The following is a 16,621-nucleotide window of genomic DNA, read 5'->3' as shown; positions in this document are numbered from 1 at the left end:
CAAACGTGAAAACATGTTGCCAACGTTCAGTTGGGCATATGCTTCATTGTGTTTCCAAGCAAATAAATTCTACAAATGCATATACGTGGACTGCACAATAGTTGAAACTAAGAAGTTACGTGTCCCTTTTAGTTCAGCATTGATGCATTCAGATAAATTGTTATTCATGTGATCAAACTTTCTGCCGGAGTTACGGCAGCTAGACATCTTTGTAAAAAATTTCAGAGAGATTTCTTAAGACATTCATGTAGCACGTGTGTTGCTTGGTAATTGGAGAATATGCTGCTTTGATTAAGGCTCGCTTTTCTTTTTTATACTTGAACTCACTCATGAAGTTGGACGCCATATAACAAATACAATAAGCACGATTTGCTTCGGGAAGATGCTATCCGTTACCCTCTTCAACCATTACAATGTGGATGGCTCCAACTTTGTCTAATATGGCTAGAATATCTTGCTATGGAGTCAAATAATATAGCAAATTTCTTAAAAAAACGACCAAGATTCTATCAACTCCAATTCCACCAACACAAAACAATGAGGAGCTTGAAATATTTGAACATTTCAATGCATTAAGGAAATGATACGGAACAAAATTTAGGATAAGGAGAAAATTAAGAAAGAGACTTCTATACCTTAATTTAATTTTCTGATGCAACAATTAAGCGAATCACTCAACCTCCCCTGTTTATACTCAAATTTCTCAAAACAATTCAAAGAATTTTTTATTCATCAAGAATTGAAAAAAAAATGGTTATAAAGTTTAAAGGTTTTTATACCTCATAATTTCAAAACTCTAACTTATAAGTTCATTAAAACAAAATGGGTCAAATCATAATTGGGTCTAAAACAATAAAAATAAACATAAAATAAATCATATATAAATACTAATAATGTGATGCATATTTGATTCAACTTGACTAATTAGAGCCTTCAATGCAACTTGAAAATAGAAAGAGGTTTAGTTTGCATAATCACTAACCAGTGTCTTTGCTAATTCTTGATGCATATATTGAACAAATGATTTAGTTATATTTGCAAAACTTTTTTTTATTCTCTTGATTGTTGCTCTTATAATTGGACCAATTGCTCTTATAATTTGTCCCACAGAACTCATATCATTCCCTTCCTCCTAAAAAAGATTCGTGCTCGAATCTACATCCAAATCAAAAGGGAATAGTTTAGAGACACTAAAACTAGCTGATACATTATACTCACCTGAAAGATCAATCTTGTAAACATTGTCATTGATTCTTTCTAGCACCCGAAATGGACTATCACCCATGAGGTCTAACTTGGATTTTCTTTGAGTCAAAAATCTCTCCTTTTTTAAATGACACATACCCAATCATCAAATTCAAAGACAAGTTGTCTTTGACCTTTATTCACCCTTTGAGTTGTCAACCTATTTTACTTTTTTAACGAACTCATGTACTTTCAAGTGCATTTTCTTAATTTTTTCAACTTTATCTTCTGCATCTAAGCTAATAAGGTCACTGAAAGACAAAGTTAATAAGTCCAAAACAGTTAAAGAATTAAAACTATGCACAAATTCAAAAGAAAAAAAACCCTGTAGAAGAATGGATTGTTCTATTTTAAACAAACTCAATAAAAAATAAACCATCTTTTCAAGTTTTCAAGTTTTCAAATTCTTACCAACAAGAAAATGCAACAAGGTTCCTAATGTTTTATTTACCACTTCAGTTAGACCATTAGTTTGAGGATGTGACAAATAGTAGAGTATAATAATTTTGTTTCCAACTTACTCCATAACAGTTTCCAAAAATAACTCAAATTTTACATCGCGATCAAATACAATAGTTCAGAGAACTCCTTGCAAGCGCAACCTCTCTGAAGAATAGATCAGCAATGCTTGTTGCATCATCAATTTTATGGCATGTAATAAAATGAGTCATTTAACTAATCTTGTCTATCACAATAAAAATGCTATCTCCACATTTCCTACTTTTAGAAAAACCAAAAACAAAATCCATAGAAATATCAATCCTAAATGCACAGGAATAAGTAAGGAAGTATACAAACCATGTGAAAATGACTTAGATTCAACCTGTTTACATGGAATACATTTAGCAAAAAGTTTTTCAACATCCCACTACAAGAAATTATAAGAATAGCGACCGATTTAACGACCGATTCTGGTGGTCGCTAAAACCTTGGTCGCTGATTAGAAAATAGCGACCAACTTCAGTCGCTAACCATTAGCAACCGATTTCAGCGATCGATTTTTGAACAAGGCCGTCAGGCCTTCACCACAATGTATTGGTCGCTAAATCGGTTGCTAACATAATCGGTCGCTAAATGCTGACCAAATTTCCCGTCACTAAATCGGTCGCTGAGTAAATCGGTCGCTAAATAGCAACCAACTTTTCGGTCGCTAAATCGGTCTCCAATACCTGATTTAAAAATCTAAAATCGGTCGCTAATTCCTGAACTAAAAATCTAAATCGGTCACTAAATTAGTTGTTGTTCCTAATTTTATAATTATAGATTTTTACTAATTTCACATTTACCACTATTAAAACTTAATTTTCATAAATAATTATATTTCCACAAAATATAAAAGAATTAAACATAGATCAATTTTTTCAAATAAATACCAAAAACATTCACAATGTTTACATAGAAATATAAAATTAAAATATTGAAAATTCCTAAATACATCAAATTTATCCAATTTATGATTTACAATCTAGACTAAAGGTAAAAATAATTCATAAATAACATAATTTTACTCTATTCATGAACAATTAGTATGGTTTAACAATTTCTGCACTAGTTTTGTCTCTTTGATTTTTTTACTGCTCTTGGAGCTGCAACCAATACAAACTACAACAGAATCTTTAAGCAATCTTAATCTTGAATCTTGGATCAGGCACAACTTTGTTCTTCACCAAAGTTGCCAAAACACTGTCACAAGAAAGAAAATGAAAAATAAATGAAACTCACTTAAACCAATTCATTGCCAAAATAATTGTGTTTTTGTTTGAAAGCAAAGTAAATCTAATTCATGGAAGGGTGTAGACAAAATGCAAACCTCTATAATAGCTTTGAGTCTGGAAAGTTCTGCTTTAACCTTCTCCATAGAACTGTAAGTTTTTTCCTCATTTTGTTGGTCTATATACCATTGAATCAAATCCCATTGCCTTATTCTAGCCAACCTAGTTTCTACAACACTCACAAGTAGCATATATTTCAGTTTTCAGTATAATATACTGTTACGTTGGACACCATATGAAGGCACACTGCAAGGGGGGGGGGGGAATTAAAAATATTCATGTAATATATTTTTGTTTTCTTTTAAATTAAAAAATAGAAGATAAATTTGTCTTCTAAAATAATGATAAAAACAATTGACCTCTTCTAGTAATACAACAACAACAACAAAGCCTTGTCCTACTAAGTGGGGTCGACTACATGAATCAAACGACACCATTGTGCTTTGTCATGTATCATATCTACAGAGAGACCGTTTACATGTAGATCTCGCTTCACCACCTCATGGATGGTCTTTTTAGGTCTTCCTCTGCCTTTCGCCCTTTGTCTATCTTCTATCTCATCCACCCTCCTAACTGGATATTCTATCGGTCTTCTTCTCACATGTCCAAACCACCTGAGACGCAATTCAACTCTCTTTTCCACAATGGGTGCTACTCCAACTCTCTCCTTTATATCTTCATTCCTTATTTTATCTAATTGCGTATGACCACTCATCCATCTCAACATCTTCATCTCTGCCACACTCAGCTTATGTTCGTGCTCCCCTTTAGCCGCCCAACACTCCGTACCATATAGCATAGCCGGTCTTAAAGCGGTGCGATAGAATTTACCTTTATGTTTTAGAGGCACTTTTTTGTCGCATATAAAACCAGATGCACTCCGCTATTTTGACCAACTTGCTTGGATCCTATGATTTACATCCTGTTCAATCTCTCCATTATACTGTATGATGCACCCAAGATACTTAAAACTTTTAACTTTTTGTAAGATGTTTTCTCCAATCTTCACCTCTATATTGGGATTTTCCCTTCTCAGATTGAACTTACATTCCATGTATTCTGTCTTGCTACGGCTTATGCGCAGACCATACACTTCTAAAGCTTCTTTCCATAACTCCAACTTCTTATTTAGGTCTTCCCTTGACTCTTCCATAAGAATGATATCATCGACAAAAAGCATGCACCATGGCACAGGCTCTTGGATGTGCTCTGTGAGTACTTTCAAGACTAATGTGAAAAGGTATGGACTTAAGGATGATCCCTGGTGTAATCCTATACCAATAGAAAATTCCTTTGTCACATCACCTTAAGTTATTACACTAGTTGTGGCCCCAACATACATGTCTTTAATTGCCCGAATATATGCGATCCTTACTCTCCTCTTTTCTAAAACTTTCCATAAGACCTCCCTTGGTACCCTATCATACGCTTTTTCCAAATGAATAAACACCATATATAGATCTCTTTTATTACTACGATACTTCTCCATCATCTTTCTTAATAGGTATATCGCTTCAGTGGTAGATCTGTCTGACATAAATCCAAATTGGTTCTCTGTTACTTGTGTCTCTTTTCTCAACCTCCGTTCTATCACCCTTTCCCATGACTTCATAGTATGACTTATAAGCTTAATCCCTCTATAATTTTCGCAACTTTGTATATCCCCCTTATTCTTGTAGATAGGTACCAAGGTGCTCTTTCTCCACTCATCAGGCATCTTCTTTGACCTTAAAATCCCATTAAAAAGCTTGGTTAACCAGTTGATGCCTTTTTCTCCAAGACCCTTCCAAACCTCAATCGGGATATTATCAGGTCCTACTGCCTTGCCATTTTTCATCTGCTTTAGAGCCTCTTTTACCTCAAAGTCTCGAATCCTTCGATAGTAGTCAAAGTTTTGATCTTCTTCCCTTGTGCATAATCGACCATGGCTCGGAAGAGTCTTCTGCCCCTCATTAAATAACTCGTAGAAGTAGCTCTTTCACCTTTCATTAATCTTCTCCTCTTGAGCCAACACCTCTCCATCCTTATCCTTTATGCACTTAACCTGATCCAAATCTCTCGTTCTTCTTTTCCGACTCTTTGTGATTCTATATATACCTTTTTCTCCTTCTTTCATGCCCAAAGACTGGTAGAGACCCTTATATACTCTTGTTCTTGCTTCACTTACAACCACTTTTGTCTCTTTCTTAGCCGCCTCATATTTTTCCCAGTTATCTGCGTTGCGGCATAAAGACCACTCTTTAAAGCATTTCCTTTTTATCTTTATCTTTTCTTGTATACTCGCATTCCACCACCAGAACTCCTTGTCTCTTGATCCTATTCCTTTAGATTCACCAAAATTTTCTTTTGCTGTTCTTCTAATAACTTCTGCCATCTCCCTCTACATCTCTTCCGTATTTCCATTCCCATCCCACTTTGCCTCTTCTCCTTCCCGTCTTAGGAAGCTTCTTTATTCCTCACCTTTCATCTGCCACCACCTCGTCCTTGAATTCTTCGTATGATGTCTTTTCCTCAAATTTTGCTCAACGCAAAAATCCATGACGAGCACCCTATGTTGTGTTGTCAAGCTCTCTTCTGGAATAATTTTACAGTTAATGCAAAATTTCCGGTCGACTCTCCTTAACAAGAAGAAGTCGATTTGAGAGCTTGTCATGCCACTCTTATAGGTTATAAGATGTTCGTCTCTCTTTTTAAAACATGTATTTGAGTTGAGAAGATCAAAGGTTGAGGAAAAGTCCAAAATAGTTTTACCCTCGGCATTGATCACCCCGAAACCATGGCCTCCGTGAATACTCCCATATCCAGTCACTTCTCTCCCAACATGGCCATTTAAATCTCCTCCTATAAAAATCTTATCTCCTAAAGGTATGCCTTGAACCAAACTCTCTAGATCCTCCCAAAACCTTATCTTGTGTTGTTCGTCCGAACCCACTTGCGATGCATAGGCGCTAATCACATGGAAAGCACCTCCCTCCACCACAAATTTGATAGAGATGATCCGATCTCCCACCCTCTTGACATCCACTACGTCTTTCTTCCACTGCTTATCCACAATTATTCCAACTACATTCTTATTCTTCACCTTTCCTGTATACCAAAGTTTAAAAACAGAAGTATCCAACTCCCTAGCCTTTGCACCAACCCATTTCGTTTCTTGTAGGCACATAATGTTAATCTTCCTCCTTGTCATGGTGTCCACCACCTCCATAGATTTTCCTGTTAGAGTGCCTATGTTCCATGTCCCAAATCTCAACCTTCTATTGCTTCGACCTTTACCTTTTACTTTGTGAACTAGCTTATTTACCCTCGTCCATTCACGAAAATGCGAGAACCCTTGCTCATTTAACACTACATCCGAACACCGATGCGGCGGCTCTTACTTTGACACCGTACTCGAGCCATACGGCGCGATACTTCCGGGCAATGACCTAGTTTTAGCGCAATAATATCTTTGATTCATGTCATGGGAGTTCAGTTATATTTTTATGTTGGTTGCCGAAAACCTAACACAACCCTCCTTTATCCGGGTTTGGGACCGGCTATATAGTGCAAGTATAATATAGGCGGAGTTACCTCTTCTAGTAATATAAAAGATTTTTTTCAATGCTTGTTGAAATAAGAATAGTGGTTGGTGTTTGAAAATAAGCATATATGCATATAGTTAGAGATGAGAGGGAAGGAAATAGAAGTAAGGAAGACTTTTTCTAACAAATAGAAGTGCAAACCACATAGCTGACTGTCACAACTTAGAAGGCCAGCGGCTCCAACTGGACTGCTTAAACCACAACACGCAAAATCTAATATAATAATACATAATACATAGTCATAATTAACTTCATATTATCCTATATAAACTTATATAACTTAGATATAATTAACTTTATATGAAATCAATAGTTAAAAACTGTTAAATAATAATTTTATTAAATTTATTAAATTATTTAATGATTTTTAGCTATTAACTTTATATAAAATTAATTATACTCAAATTTTCACCTCTATATATTCACATGACAAAGAAAAAGTAAATAAATGCACATATATTATACTCCTAATTATGACTCCAAGCCAAGAAAATAATGAAGAACCTGATGGAGGCTAATGTGGTTTGGTCAACAAGCTAAGCAAATTTTCAGTCCCACGCTGCTACTTCTATCTCAAGCTCTCTCTAGCTTAATTTCTGCTTTGTACAAGGACCACATATAAGAAGAGTATGCCTTATTGCCTTATATAACTAGTGTGCTATTATATATTTTAAATGAAACATAGAAAATAACATATATTAAGAAATGAAATAAAAAAGTGGCAGTATTTAGATCAATGAGAAGAAGTAGAATAATCAAATGCAAAAAAAAAAAAATGAAAAGAAGCGTATGAACTATGAAATATGAAACTCCTTGCCTCCTTGGAATTTTATTTTACCATAGTTTTCAGTTACAAACCTCAAGTATATTTGCTTGGAAATATCTGTCCAATATGACATCTACGCCATAAATGGCCCTTGATTTTGAACTATGCATCTCTGGATGTACAACAGCAGCTGACTCGAATACAGATAGAATCATGTTTCTTACTCGAGTATGTATATTTGACCATTTAACTGAAAGGAAAAAAGGGTACAGAGGTGTAAAACACTGACATATCATCAAACAAGTCAAGAAAACAGCATTCTTAGGCTCACCTGAAAGCAGGAACCTTGAGGGGCTGCAAAGCATGAAAAGTATTGGCAAAAGCAATCAAAATCTGCAAAATATGAACTATTATTAGTCAAGAACACAAGTGTCTTCATTTCTTGGACAGTATCATTGGTAGTGAAGAATATAACAGAGTTAAAAAACCCACAATGTCTAAATAAACAACGATCATAAACAGTTTAGTATTTACAAACCTTTGCTGAAAATTTTTAACTACGTGAATATCAACCATCATAAACAGTTTAATATATACAAACCTACCACCCGTACATAACTCCTTTTACTGTTAATAATTTTTTATATTAACAAAAGACGCTTTTTATTCGTTATGTTCAAGCAAAATGATTACTTATTGTCCCTTAATCTAATAAACAAATTAATGAGCTTAATTTTATTCAGTTTACCAATCTAGATATCATTTCATTTGAATCTCTCCCATAAAACAGTTTTAAATAGTAGTATTGTGATTTGAATGAACAAATCCATCCAAACCACTATTATTTGATAAATCATCTAAATGTGATGTGTAACAAATCAATTCAATGTAATGAATCATTTGATGAGAGCTTGCTTGCCTGCCCATAGCTTTCTCAATAACTTCAGTAACAGGTTATGGCAAATGTAGAAGACCAAACACAAATAGAAATAACTTCAACATAGAAACTAATAGGAAACGTTTAAAGTGACAAATACCTGGAGATTTGCACCATCAGTAACAGGTTCAAGTGAACCAAGATCTAGAAGCAAATTAATGAACAATCTGAAATACGGTCTTGGATTAAAAGAGGCCTTCTTCTCTTCTGCATCTTTTAGAATTAACCAAATAGTCACTGCAAGAATCTGTTAGAGAGTAACACATATTAGAATATCATTACAGATTTCATCAAGCCAACAGAGGAGAGAAATGAAGTTTGCCTATAGACCTTAGAAAGAAGAAAGGACTTGTTTGATCCCTGTTCAAACAAATAACAAATTAGAGAAAAGCTAAAGAAATACCCAAACCAAAAGAAAATAAAATGGCACAGTGGACCTTCAATATTGAGAAGACAAGCTTGGCATAAATATCAATTGCAATAAATGACATTGCTGGCAGCTGTTCAGAAGATTGCATGGCCTAAGAATGCTGTTTTCCTGACTTGTTTGACGATATAATTGTTGGAACCTAAAAAAAGCACTGACATACCCAGAAACAATCTGACAGGAATATCTCCAAAGGATTCATGCTTCGGACCAATACGATGTAACAGAGATCAAACTTTTTCCCCTGGAACAAAGCAGGTTCTTCAATATACTTCTGGCAAAGGTTTTAAGATCCAAAGGTTGTCTAGTCCTTTTCTTTTGCGTGCATGATAGTCACCAATAAGTTGAGACAGATGTGTTTCAAGGTTATAAGTAGGATGCAGCCATTGAGGAGATCCATGTGCCTGAGGCAAGTATCCCCACCCCAAAAAGAGAAAGGATTTATAATCAAGCAAAGATAAAGTAATTATGCATCCAAGGAAGCATAAGTATAGTACACATTCCAGAAAAATCTCATCAGAATCGCCACAAGGATTTAACTATTGTCACCTTCTGAATTGTCTCTGCAAAATGATGTTTCATTACAAGACATGCCTCAAATGGAAATTGGCTGATGTATTGATGATCTGTTATTCCTGTAGCTTTCTTCATCTCTTCATCTACCTGCTCACTTGTCCATATTATATTTGCATCTTTAGGTTCCTTTGCTGTAGGCCAAAACAAAGAGAAAGTGAGGTCCAGTTCCACAAAGCATATTTACATGAGTGAAACCATTGAAACAAAAATTTATCAGTGGTTTGAAGCTAATCAATTTCACACTTTCAGGAGTACGAGAAGCACAATAAGAACTTGGACTTAATTCTGTTCTTAGTTCATAATTAATAACTAATTATTTGTCAAAAAAATTAATAACTAATTAATAGATAATCATACAAGAACTAAATATATTTCACATGGAGTCTAAATTGAAATTTTCTTGTGTTACTTGACTTGAACCTTTCCTCTATTAGAGAAGAATGTTAATAATTGGCGCATTTAAATTAAACTTAAAGCATTTGGTGAAGTCTTATGCTCGAATATCAAAATTTACAGGCGGATCCCCAAATGGAGCTAAATCCACAAAGCAGATGTGGCTAAGCTTCGATAACTGAAAGAGTAAAAACCCTACTTGCAAAAATAAAGCAGTGCAAAAACTTTGATATTACTAGCATTTAAAAGGAAAACCTAAAAAGTAGCTAAACAGTCGCTGACATTGAAAAATAGGAACAAAGAGAATTGAAAGGAAATGCAATGAGTGAATGAGAAGAGAGAAGAAAAGGTGAATGAACCTGGAAGCAGGAGATGAAGAGGAAGAGGAAGAGGCATTGGCATCGCAAGCAGTGGGGGAAGAAGCGGAGGAAGAAGAATGAAGTGGATCTGGAGATCTGGAGATCTGGCAAATTCAACGAAGCACATCGCTAAAACCCTAACCAAAGGGGGAAAAAAACCACACCTAATGGAATGGATCGGAATCGGGGATTAGGAGGTTACCTGCTTGAAGATGACGAAGACGGCGCCGAGATCTCAACGAGACTACAGAAGAAGATGGTGACAAGACCTCGGGAGACGGCGCCAATACCGTAGAAGACGATGACGACGGGACCTCAGGAGACTGCGGCAAGACGCAGAAGACTGCGGCAAAAGAAGATGATAATGGCGCTCTTGGAGAAGATGAGAATGGCGTGGGTGAGTTAGGGTTAGTGATGATAATTTAGATAACATTTTTTTAAGTCACTAACTTAAAAATTAACAACTCATTTAGTGACTACAATTTTAGCAACTAAATTAGTAACTAATTATATGTTTCATTCTATTTATTTATTGATGGATTGTAAAATCAGTCACTAAATTAAAAAATAGTAATCAATTTTGTGACCAAAAGTCTCTCTTTTTTTTTATTTTGATTGCTAATTCGGTCGCTAAATTAAAAATTAGCGACCGATTTCAGCGACTATTTATATTATAGTTGTATAAAACTAATCGATCGCTAATTTGGTGGCTATTAGTGACCGATTCTGTTAGTCACTAAAATCAGTCGCTAACTTAACAATTAGCAACTGATTTAGCGACCATTAATTTATCAACTGAATTAGCAACCAAAAAGTTATTCGCCCTATTTCACTATCAGTTGCAAAATCAGTCGCTAAATTAAAAAATAGCGACCGATTTTGTGACCAACAGTCCCAAAGACATTACTTTCTGTTTTGGTTGCTAATCCGGTCGCTAAATGAAAAAATAGCGACCGATTTTAGTGACCAATTTTATTCTAATTGTATTAAAATCTTATCGGTCGCCGAATATAATTTAGCGACCGATTTAGCGACCAATAATTTTTTGGTCCTAGAAATTCTATATCGGTCGCTAAATCGGTCGCTGTTAGTAACCAATTTTTTCGGTCGCTAAAATCGGTTGCTATTCTGATACTCTCTTGTAGTGTCTCTACCCATGTGAGACCAGTAAAAATATTTAAATAACATATCCAAAGTGTTATGCATACCAAAATGACTCATCAAACTCTCACTACGTGATTCTAGAACAAGTAAGTTCCTAATAGAACAACAGGCACACAAATTCTATTCCCATGAAACATAAAACTTTCGTACGTATAAAATCTGTTAAATACACCAAGTTCATAAGAGGCATAAATAGCAGAAAAGTCAAAATCAGTTACATACAACTCTTTTAAAAATCAAATCCTAACAACTTTGAAGTAAGTGTGGTAATCAAAACATACTGCCTAGATAAAGCATCAACAACTACATTCTCCTTATCTTATTTAAAGACAATCACATATGGAAAGGTTTCAATTACTTCCATCCATTTAGCATGTCTTTTATCATGCTTACCTTGTCCTTTAGGTGCTTCAAGGATTCAAGATCCGTGTGATCACGAACCTTTTAAGTAGTAGGTAATGTTACCAAATATCCAATGTTCGAACCAAGGCGTACAATTTTTTTTGTTATAAGTTAAATGTTTGTGTCGAGCTAAATTCAACTTTTCACTTAAATAAGCAATTACTCGCTTTTCATGCTTCAAAACAGCACATATACCAATCTCAGAAGCTTCACATTCAATCTAAAATTTTTTATTAAAGTTAGGTAGACAAGAATAGGAGCAAAACACAAAAAATTTTTTGAGTATGAAATACAATTTCTTGTTCTTTTTTCTATTTAAACATAACATTGTTTTTGTTGATTTCTGTTAGAGGAGCAACGATAGTAGAATTTTCATTTTATAGATTTCCTGTAAAACCCAACTAAACTATGAGATCTTCTTACCTCAAAAGTATTCTTAGGCATTAGCCATTTATGAATAGCCTTCACATTTTTCTCATCAACCTCAATTCCACTCTCAGTCAAAACAAAACCAAATAAAATCTGCACTTTTCAAGATTGGCATAAAATTTTATTTTTTGAAACACTTCTAAAATAATTGAAACATGTGACAAGTGGTCATCTAAACAAATGCTACAAATAAGAATATCATCAAAGTAAACAAGAACAAAATTTTTCCCGAAAGTCTCACAAAACATGATTCATTAGACGCAAGAAAATACTGGGTGCATTGGTTAACCCAAAAGGCGTTACTAACTAGTTATATAGCCCATGTTTTGTTTTAAATGCAGTCTTCCATTCATTTTCTGATTTCATTCTAATTTGATGACACTCACTTCTCAAATTAATTTTAGTGAATATGAGTCCACTATGTAATTCATCAAGGATGACATCTAACATAGGGATAGGATAACGATACTTTATCGTAATCTTGTTGATTGCGTGACAATTCACACACAAATCCCCAAGTACCATTCTTTTTTGGAACAAATAAAATTGGGACAACACATGGAATCATGTTCTTCTTGATGTGATCTTTAGCTAATAGTTTTTCCACTTTTTTTTTTGAAATTCCCTTGTATCCTCAAGATTACTCCTATAGGCTGCTCTATTTGGGATGCTAGCTGGTGCACGAATCCCCACGCTTCGTACAGCTAAACCAGCAAGTGCACTGGGTCGTCCAAGTAATACCTGAGTGAGTCAGGTCGATCCCACGAGGATTGTGGTTTGAAGCAAGCTATGGTTATCTTGCAGATTGATGAGTCCATATTTTAGAAATTTATTTTGGCTTGATTTGAGTGAATTTCATCATATAAACTCACATTTATTCATCTAAATAGCATGCTTTTGAGATTTCTTCCTAAAATGTGTTTGAAAGTAAAAGCATGCTCTTTTGTGCTTAATTTAGTCAATTTTTATTCACTTTAATCCCATTTGGTGCCTTGATGTATTTGTTAAGTGATTTCAGGTTTCCAAGGCATGTATGGGTTGAAGAAGTGAGAAAAAGAGCATGCAAAAGGGAAGAAACCATGAAGAAATGGAGTTTGGACATTCCAGCATCCGTGCGTGTGCACAGACGACACATGCGCGCGCACAAGAGCGAGCACGGTAACGCGTACACGTGACCCACGCGTACGCGTGACCCGAATCACGTTAGCTCATTAATGCAAATTACTGGGGGCAAATTCTAGGCCTTCAAAACCCAGTCCAACTCATTTTCTAAAGCTATTTAAGGCCAAAGTGAAGAGGAATGAAGGGAGGCAATTAGGTTTAGCTTTTACGATGTTTTCTCTTAGTTTCTAGAGAGAGAAGCTCACCCCTCTCTCTAGAATTAGGGTTTTCTTAGTTAATTCTTTAATTTCAATCTTTAATTCTTATTCTAGTGTAATTTCCTTTATGTTTTCATCTTGTTCTTCTTCATTTCTCTTGTTATTTCCTTTATTTTGTCATTTCTTATGTTATGAATACACTTTGTTAATTTTAATTTTAATTAATGCAAATTTATGTTTTCATGTCATTTATTTCTTTCTTTTAGTTATTGTTATCATTTTCTTACTTTTGGTAGTTAGATTTTTTTTAATGTAATTTAATATTATTTTATTTTTATGCACACCAAGTGTTTGATGAAATGCTTGGCTTAGTTCTTACATAGTTTTTCCTCACTCTTGGCTTGAATTTGATGATTTTGGTGATCCTTGAGTCATTGATATCCATTCTTGTTTGATACATTTGAGTAGTTAGTTGATTTGGTCTCCCTTAACTCTAAGTGACCCAATAGTGTTGACTTAGGACTTAGGGATTGGAATTAACTATGCCTATTTGACTTATCTTCGATGTAAGGTTGACTAAGTAGGATTAACTCTTCATAATCATCATATGTTTGTGGTCAATGGCTAGGATAGGTAACCTTAGCTCTCAATTACTTGCCAAGAGGTTTTCTTGCATTTGAATTTTTCCTTTCCTTGTTTTAATTGCTTTGACTTTTTATTCCTTTCATGTTAAGTTTTTCACACTCTTGGTTGAAAAATTGGGTGTTTAGGTGAAATTAAGTTGTGGATGTCTATTCCGCATTGTGTGAGGATTGTTAATTGGTTTGGTTTTCCTTGACTCTAAGTGACCCACTAGTGTTGACTTAGGACTTAGGGATTGGAATCAATTATGCCCTTTTGACTTATCCTTGATGTTAGGATAGACTAATTGGGATTAATTCACACACAATTATCATGTTTGTGGTCAATAACTAGGATATGAATCCTTAATTCCCCAATTATCACCAAGAGCGCTTTTATCATTTAATTTCTATTTTAATTGCCTTTACTTGCTTTCCTTTAATTCCTTGAATGTCTTTTTTATTTTATTGTCATTTACATTCCTTGCCAATTGCCACCATCCAAACCTCATCTCTCATATAGCCAATAATAGACACTTAATTGCAACTCCTAGGGAAGATGACCCGAGGTTTAATTACTCTCGGTTATTCTAATTTGAATTTAACATTTGATTGATGATCAATGGTTGGGTTTGGACTATACTTGCAACGTCAATCATATTTTTAGTGTGAAAAATCCAAGCCTATGCTTTTGGTCATTGTCAAATTTGGCGTCGTTGCCGGGGAGTTGCAATGGTGCTGTTGTTGGCTATTGTATATAAGTTAATATGTAAATAGCTTGCTCATTGGTTCTCTTTTGTTTTTGTTGATGGTTAGAATTGGGATCCCGGAGGACATTGGACATTCAAGCATTGGTGGGAAAGTCAAGCACAAGCCACCATAGTAAAGGTGCTTGGTAAAGACATTAAATAAAAGTGCTTGGTAACATCTTTCTAACTCTCCCTCTCTTTGGCATTTGTTTGTTGAATTTTTTCTTCTCTTAGTTAAATTAGTTTGGTAGAATTTTTGTGTTGATATTGTATTTTTAGGTTAGAATATGTTTTGGGGTTGAAAAGATATTTTGGATGTCATGTTTGGTGCCTTAGAGCACTAAAATTTTTCTGAGAAAAACAGAGCATGTGCGTGTGCACACCAGCTGGTGCCCCTTCTACTAGGAGCGTTAGCACACCTTGTGCGTCTGCATCCCACTTTTTTTGCATCTTGTGCATACGCACGGGCCTGTGTGTATGCATAGAGGGCGAGATAGCTGGCAATTTTGACGTTTCATTATATAAAAAAAATTTGCCTTTCTGTGCGTGGGCACAGCGCAAAACAAGGACTCTGTCTGCGGCGCTTGCACGAATAGTGCGAACGCACAACCCTTTTAATTTTCTCATCAACGCGTACGCATCACCCCACGCGTACGCGTCGCCTTGCATTTTTGTCACACCACGCGCACGCGTCCCCGACGCGTATGCGTGGCCCCCTGTGCGCACGCAGTCCTTTGTGCGTACGCACGTCCCTGTTTTCTCACCATTATACTTCTCTACTCCTCTTCTCTCTACTTCTTCTCTTCTTCTTCCTTCCACACATCTCTCTTGCTTTCCCCCTCTTCTCTACTTGCTCTACTTTGTTTTGTTTGCTTTTCATTTCCCTTTTTAGTAATTATATTAGTTTTTGTTTAGTAGTTTATTAATTAAGTAAGTTGCAAGTGTTGATTTATATTGATTGGGTTGCTTCATGCTAAAATTTTGATTTAATTTGTGATGAAGCTATGCACTAAGCATGAAGTCCTTGTGTGATTTCCTAATTGAATTGTGAGTTTGATGCATATGTTGTCGCGACCATATGTGTTAGGCTATATCCTTATTTGGCAACTTGATTATGAATTGTGCACTTTGAATTTAGTGAATTGAGTTGAACTACTTATTCATCATGGTTTTTAAATGAATATAATCACATAAAAGGTATTTGTTCCTTGTTAATGCTTTGTATTTTTTTTAATTGACTTGACTTGATTTTTATCAAGATTTGTCACTTTTTGTAACAAGCACCTTATACATGTGATTATTTCATTATTCCTAAGTGTGAATAAGTAGTCTCTTTTCATCATTGAATTGGTTATTGTTAATTGTGCCATTTTCTATTTAATTTGTTGTTTCACTTGCACAATTTCAATATCCAATATCTCAATTACTCAATTTACTTTAGTTGTGGTTACCTAGGTTGTTTGTATCTTGGTTGTTGCTTATTCTTCACTTGCAACCTAGACCACTTAATTGAGGAACATGCTATTTCTTTTGCTTTTGTGGTTATTGTTTTACCCGAACAATGTGTTGTGTTCTACATCGTGCGCATTTAGAATACACACATTGTCTTTTATCATACCACACACATCTTACTTTTCCTCAATTCTTGTTTATTTGTTTTATCCAGCAACCCGGAGCCCCGGTGCCCACCAGCTAAAGGTGGAGCCTATTAGAGCATCTCTTCACCACCGGATTGAGTGCATGCATGGAAGACCGTGCAATGTTTAAGTGTGGGAGAGGATCCACAAATTTGGGGCGTAAATTTCTCTTTCTCTACACTTTGCACTGTTTTATAGCTTTTAATAGTTATGTTTTTGTGGATATTTGTTAGTATTTTATT

The 16,621-nt window shown here is 35.1% G+C and overlaps 1 protein-coding gene across 2 annotated transcripts; it reads right to left on the bottom strand.

The window, feature by feature from the left end:
- Positions 1–1,580: 1,580 nt before the first annotated feature.
- On the bottom strand, positions 1,581–10,474 carry LOC130948500 (uncharacterized). Of its 2 annotated transcripts, XM_057877247.1 has the most exons (11): positions 10,262–10,474; positions 10,060–10,163; positions 9,281–9,438; positions 8,895–9,135; positions 8,742–8,804; positions 8,635–8,664; positions 8,405–8,551; positions 7,699–7,760; positions 7,460–7,617; positions 3,056–3,186; positions 1,593–2,928 (listed from the first exon to the last, which is right to left on the bottom strand). In XM_057877247.1, exons 4-9 carry the CDS (start codon positions 8,931–8,933, stop codon positions 7,614–7,616), a joined length of 345 nt encoding a protein of 114 aa, XP_057733230.1. In that variant the 5' UTR covers positions 8,934–9,135; positions 9,281–9,438; positions 10,060–10,163; positions 10,262–10,474; the 3' UTR covers positions 1,593–2,928; positions 3,056–3,186; positions 7,460–7,613. The 2 variants fall into 2 exon arrangements, with proteins under 2 accessions (XP_057733231.1, XP_057733230.1); XM_057877248.1 differs by lacking the exons at positions 9,281–9,438; positions 10,060–10,163; positions 10,262–10,474 and having other exon boundaries at positions 1,581–2,928; positions 3,056–7,197; positions 8,895–9,274.
- Positions 10,475–16,621: the final 6,147 nt, after the last annotated feature.

Source organism: Arachis stenosperma, chromosome 9, assembly GCF_014773155.1.
Source record: "Arachis stenosperma cultivar V10309 chromosome 9, arast.V10309.gnm1.PFL2, whole genome shotgun sequence".
Taxonomy (NCBI): Eukaryota; Viridiplantae; Streptophyta; class Magnoliopsida; order Fabales; family Fabaceae; genus Arachis; species Arachis stenosperma.
The sequence above is the reverse complement of the archived record's forward strand: the minus strand, read 5'-3'. Positions and strand labels throughout refer to the sequence as shown.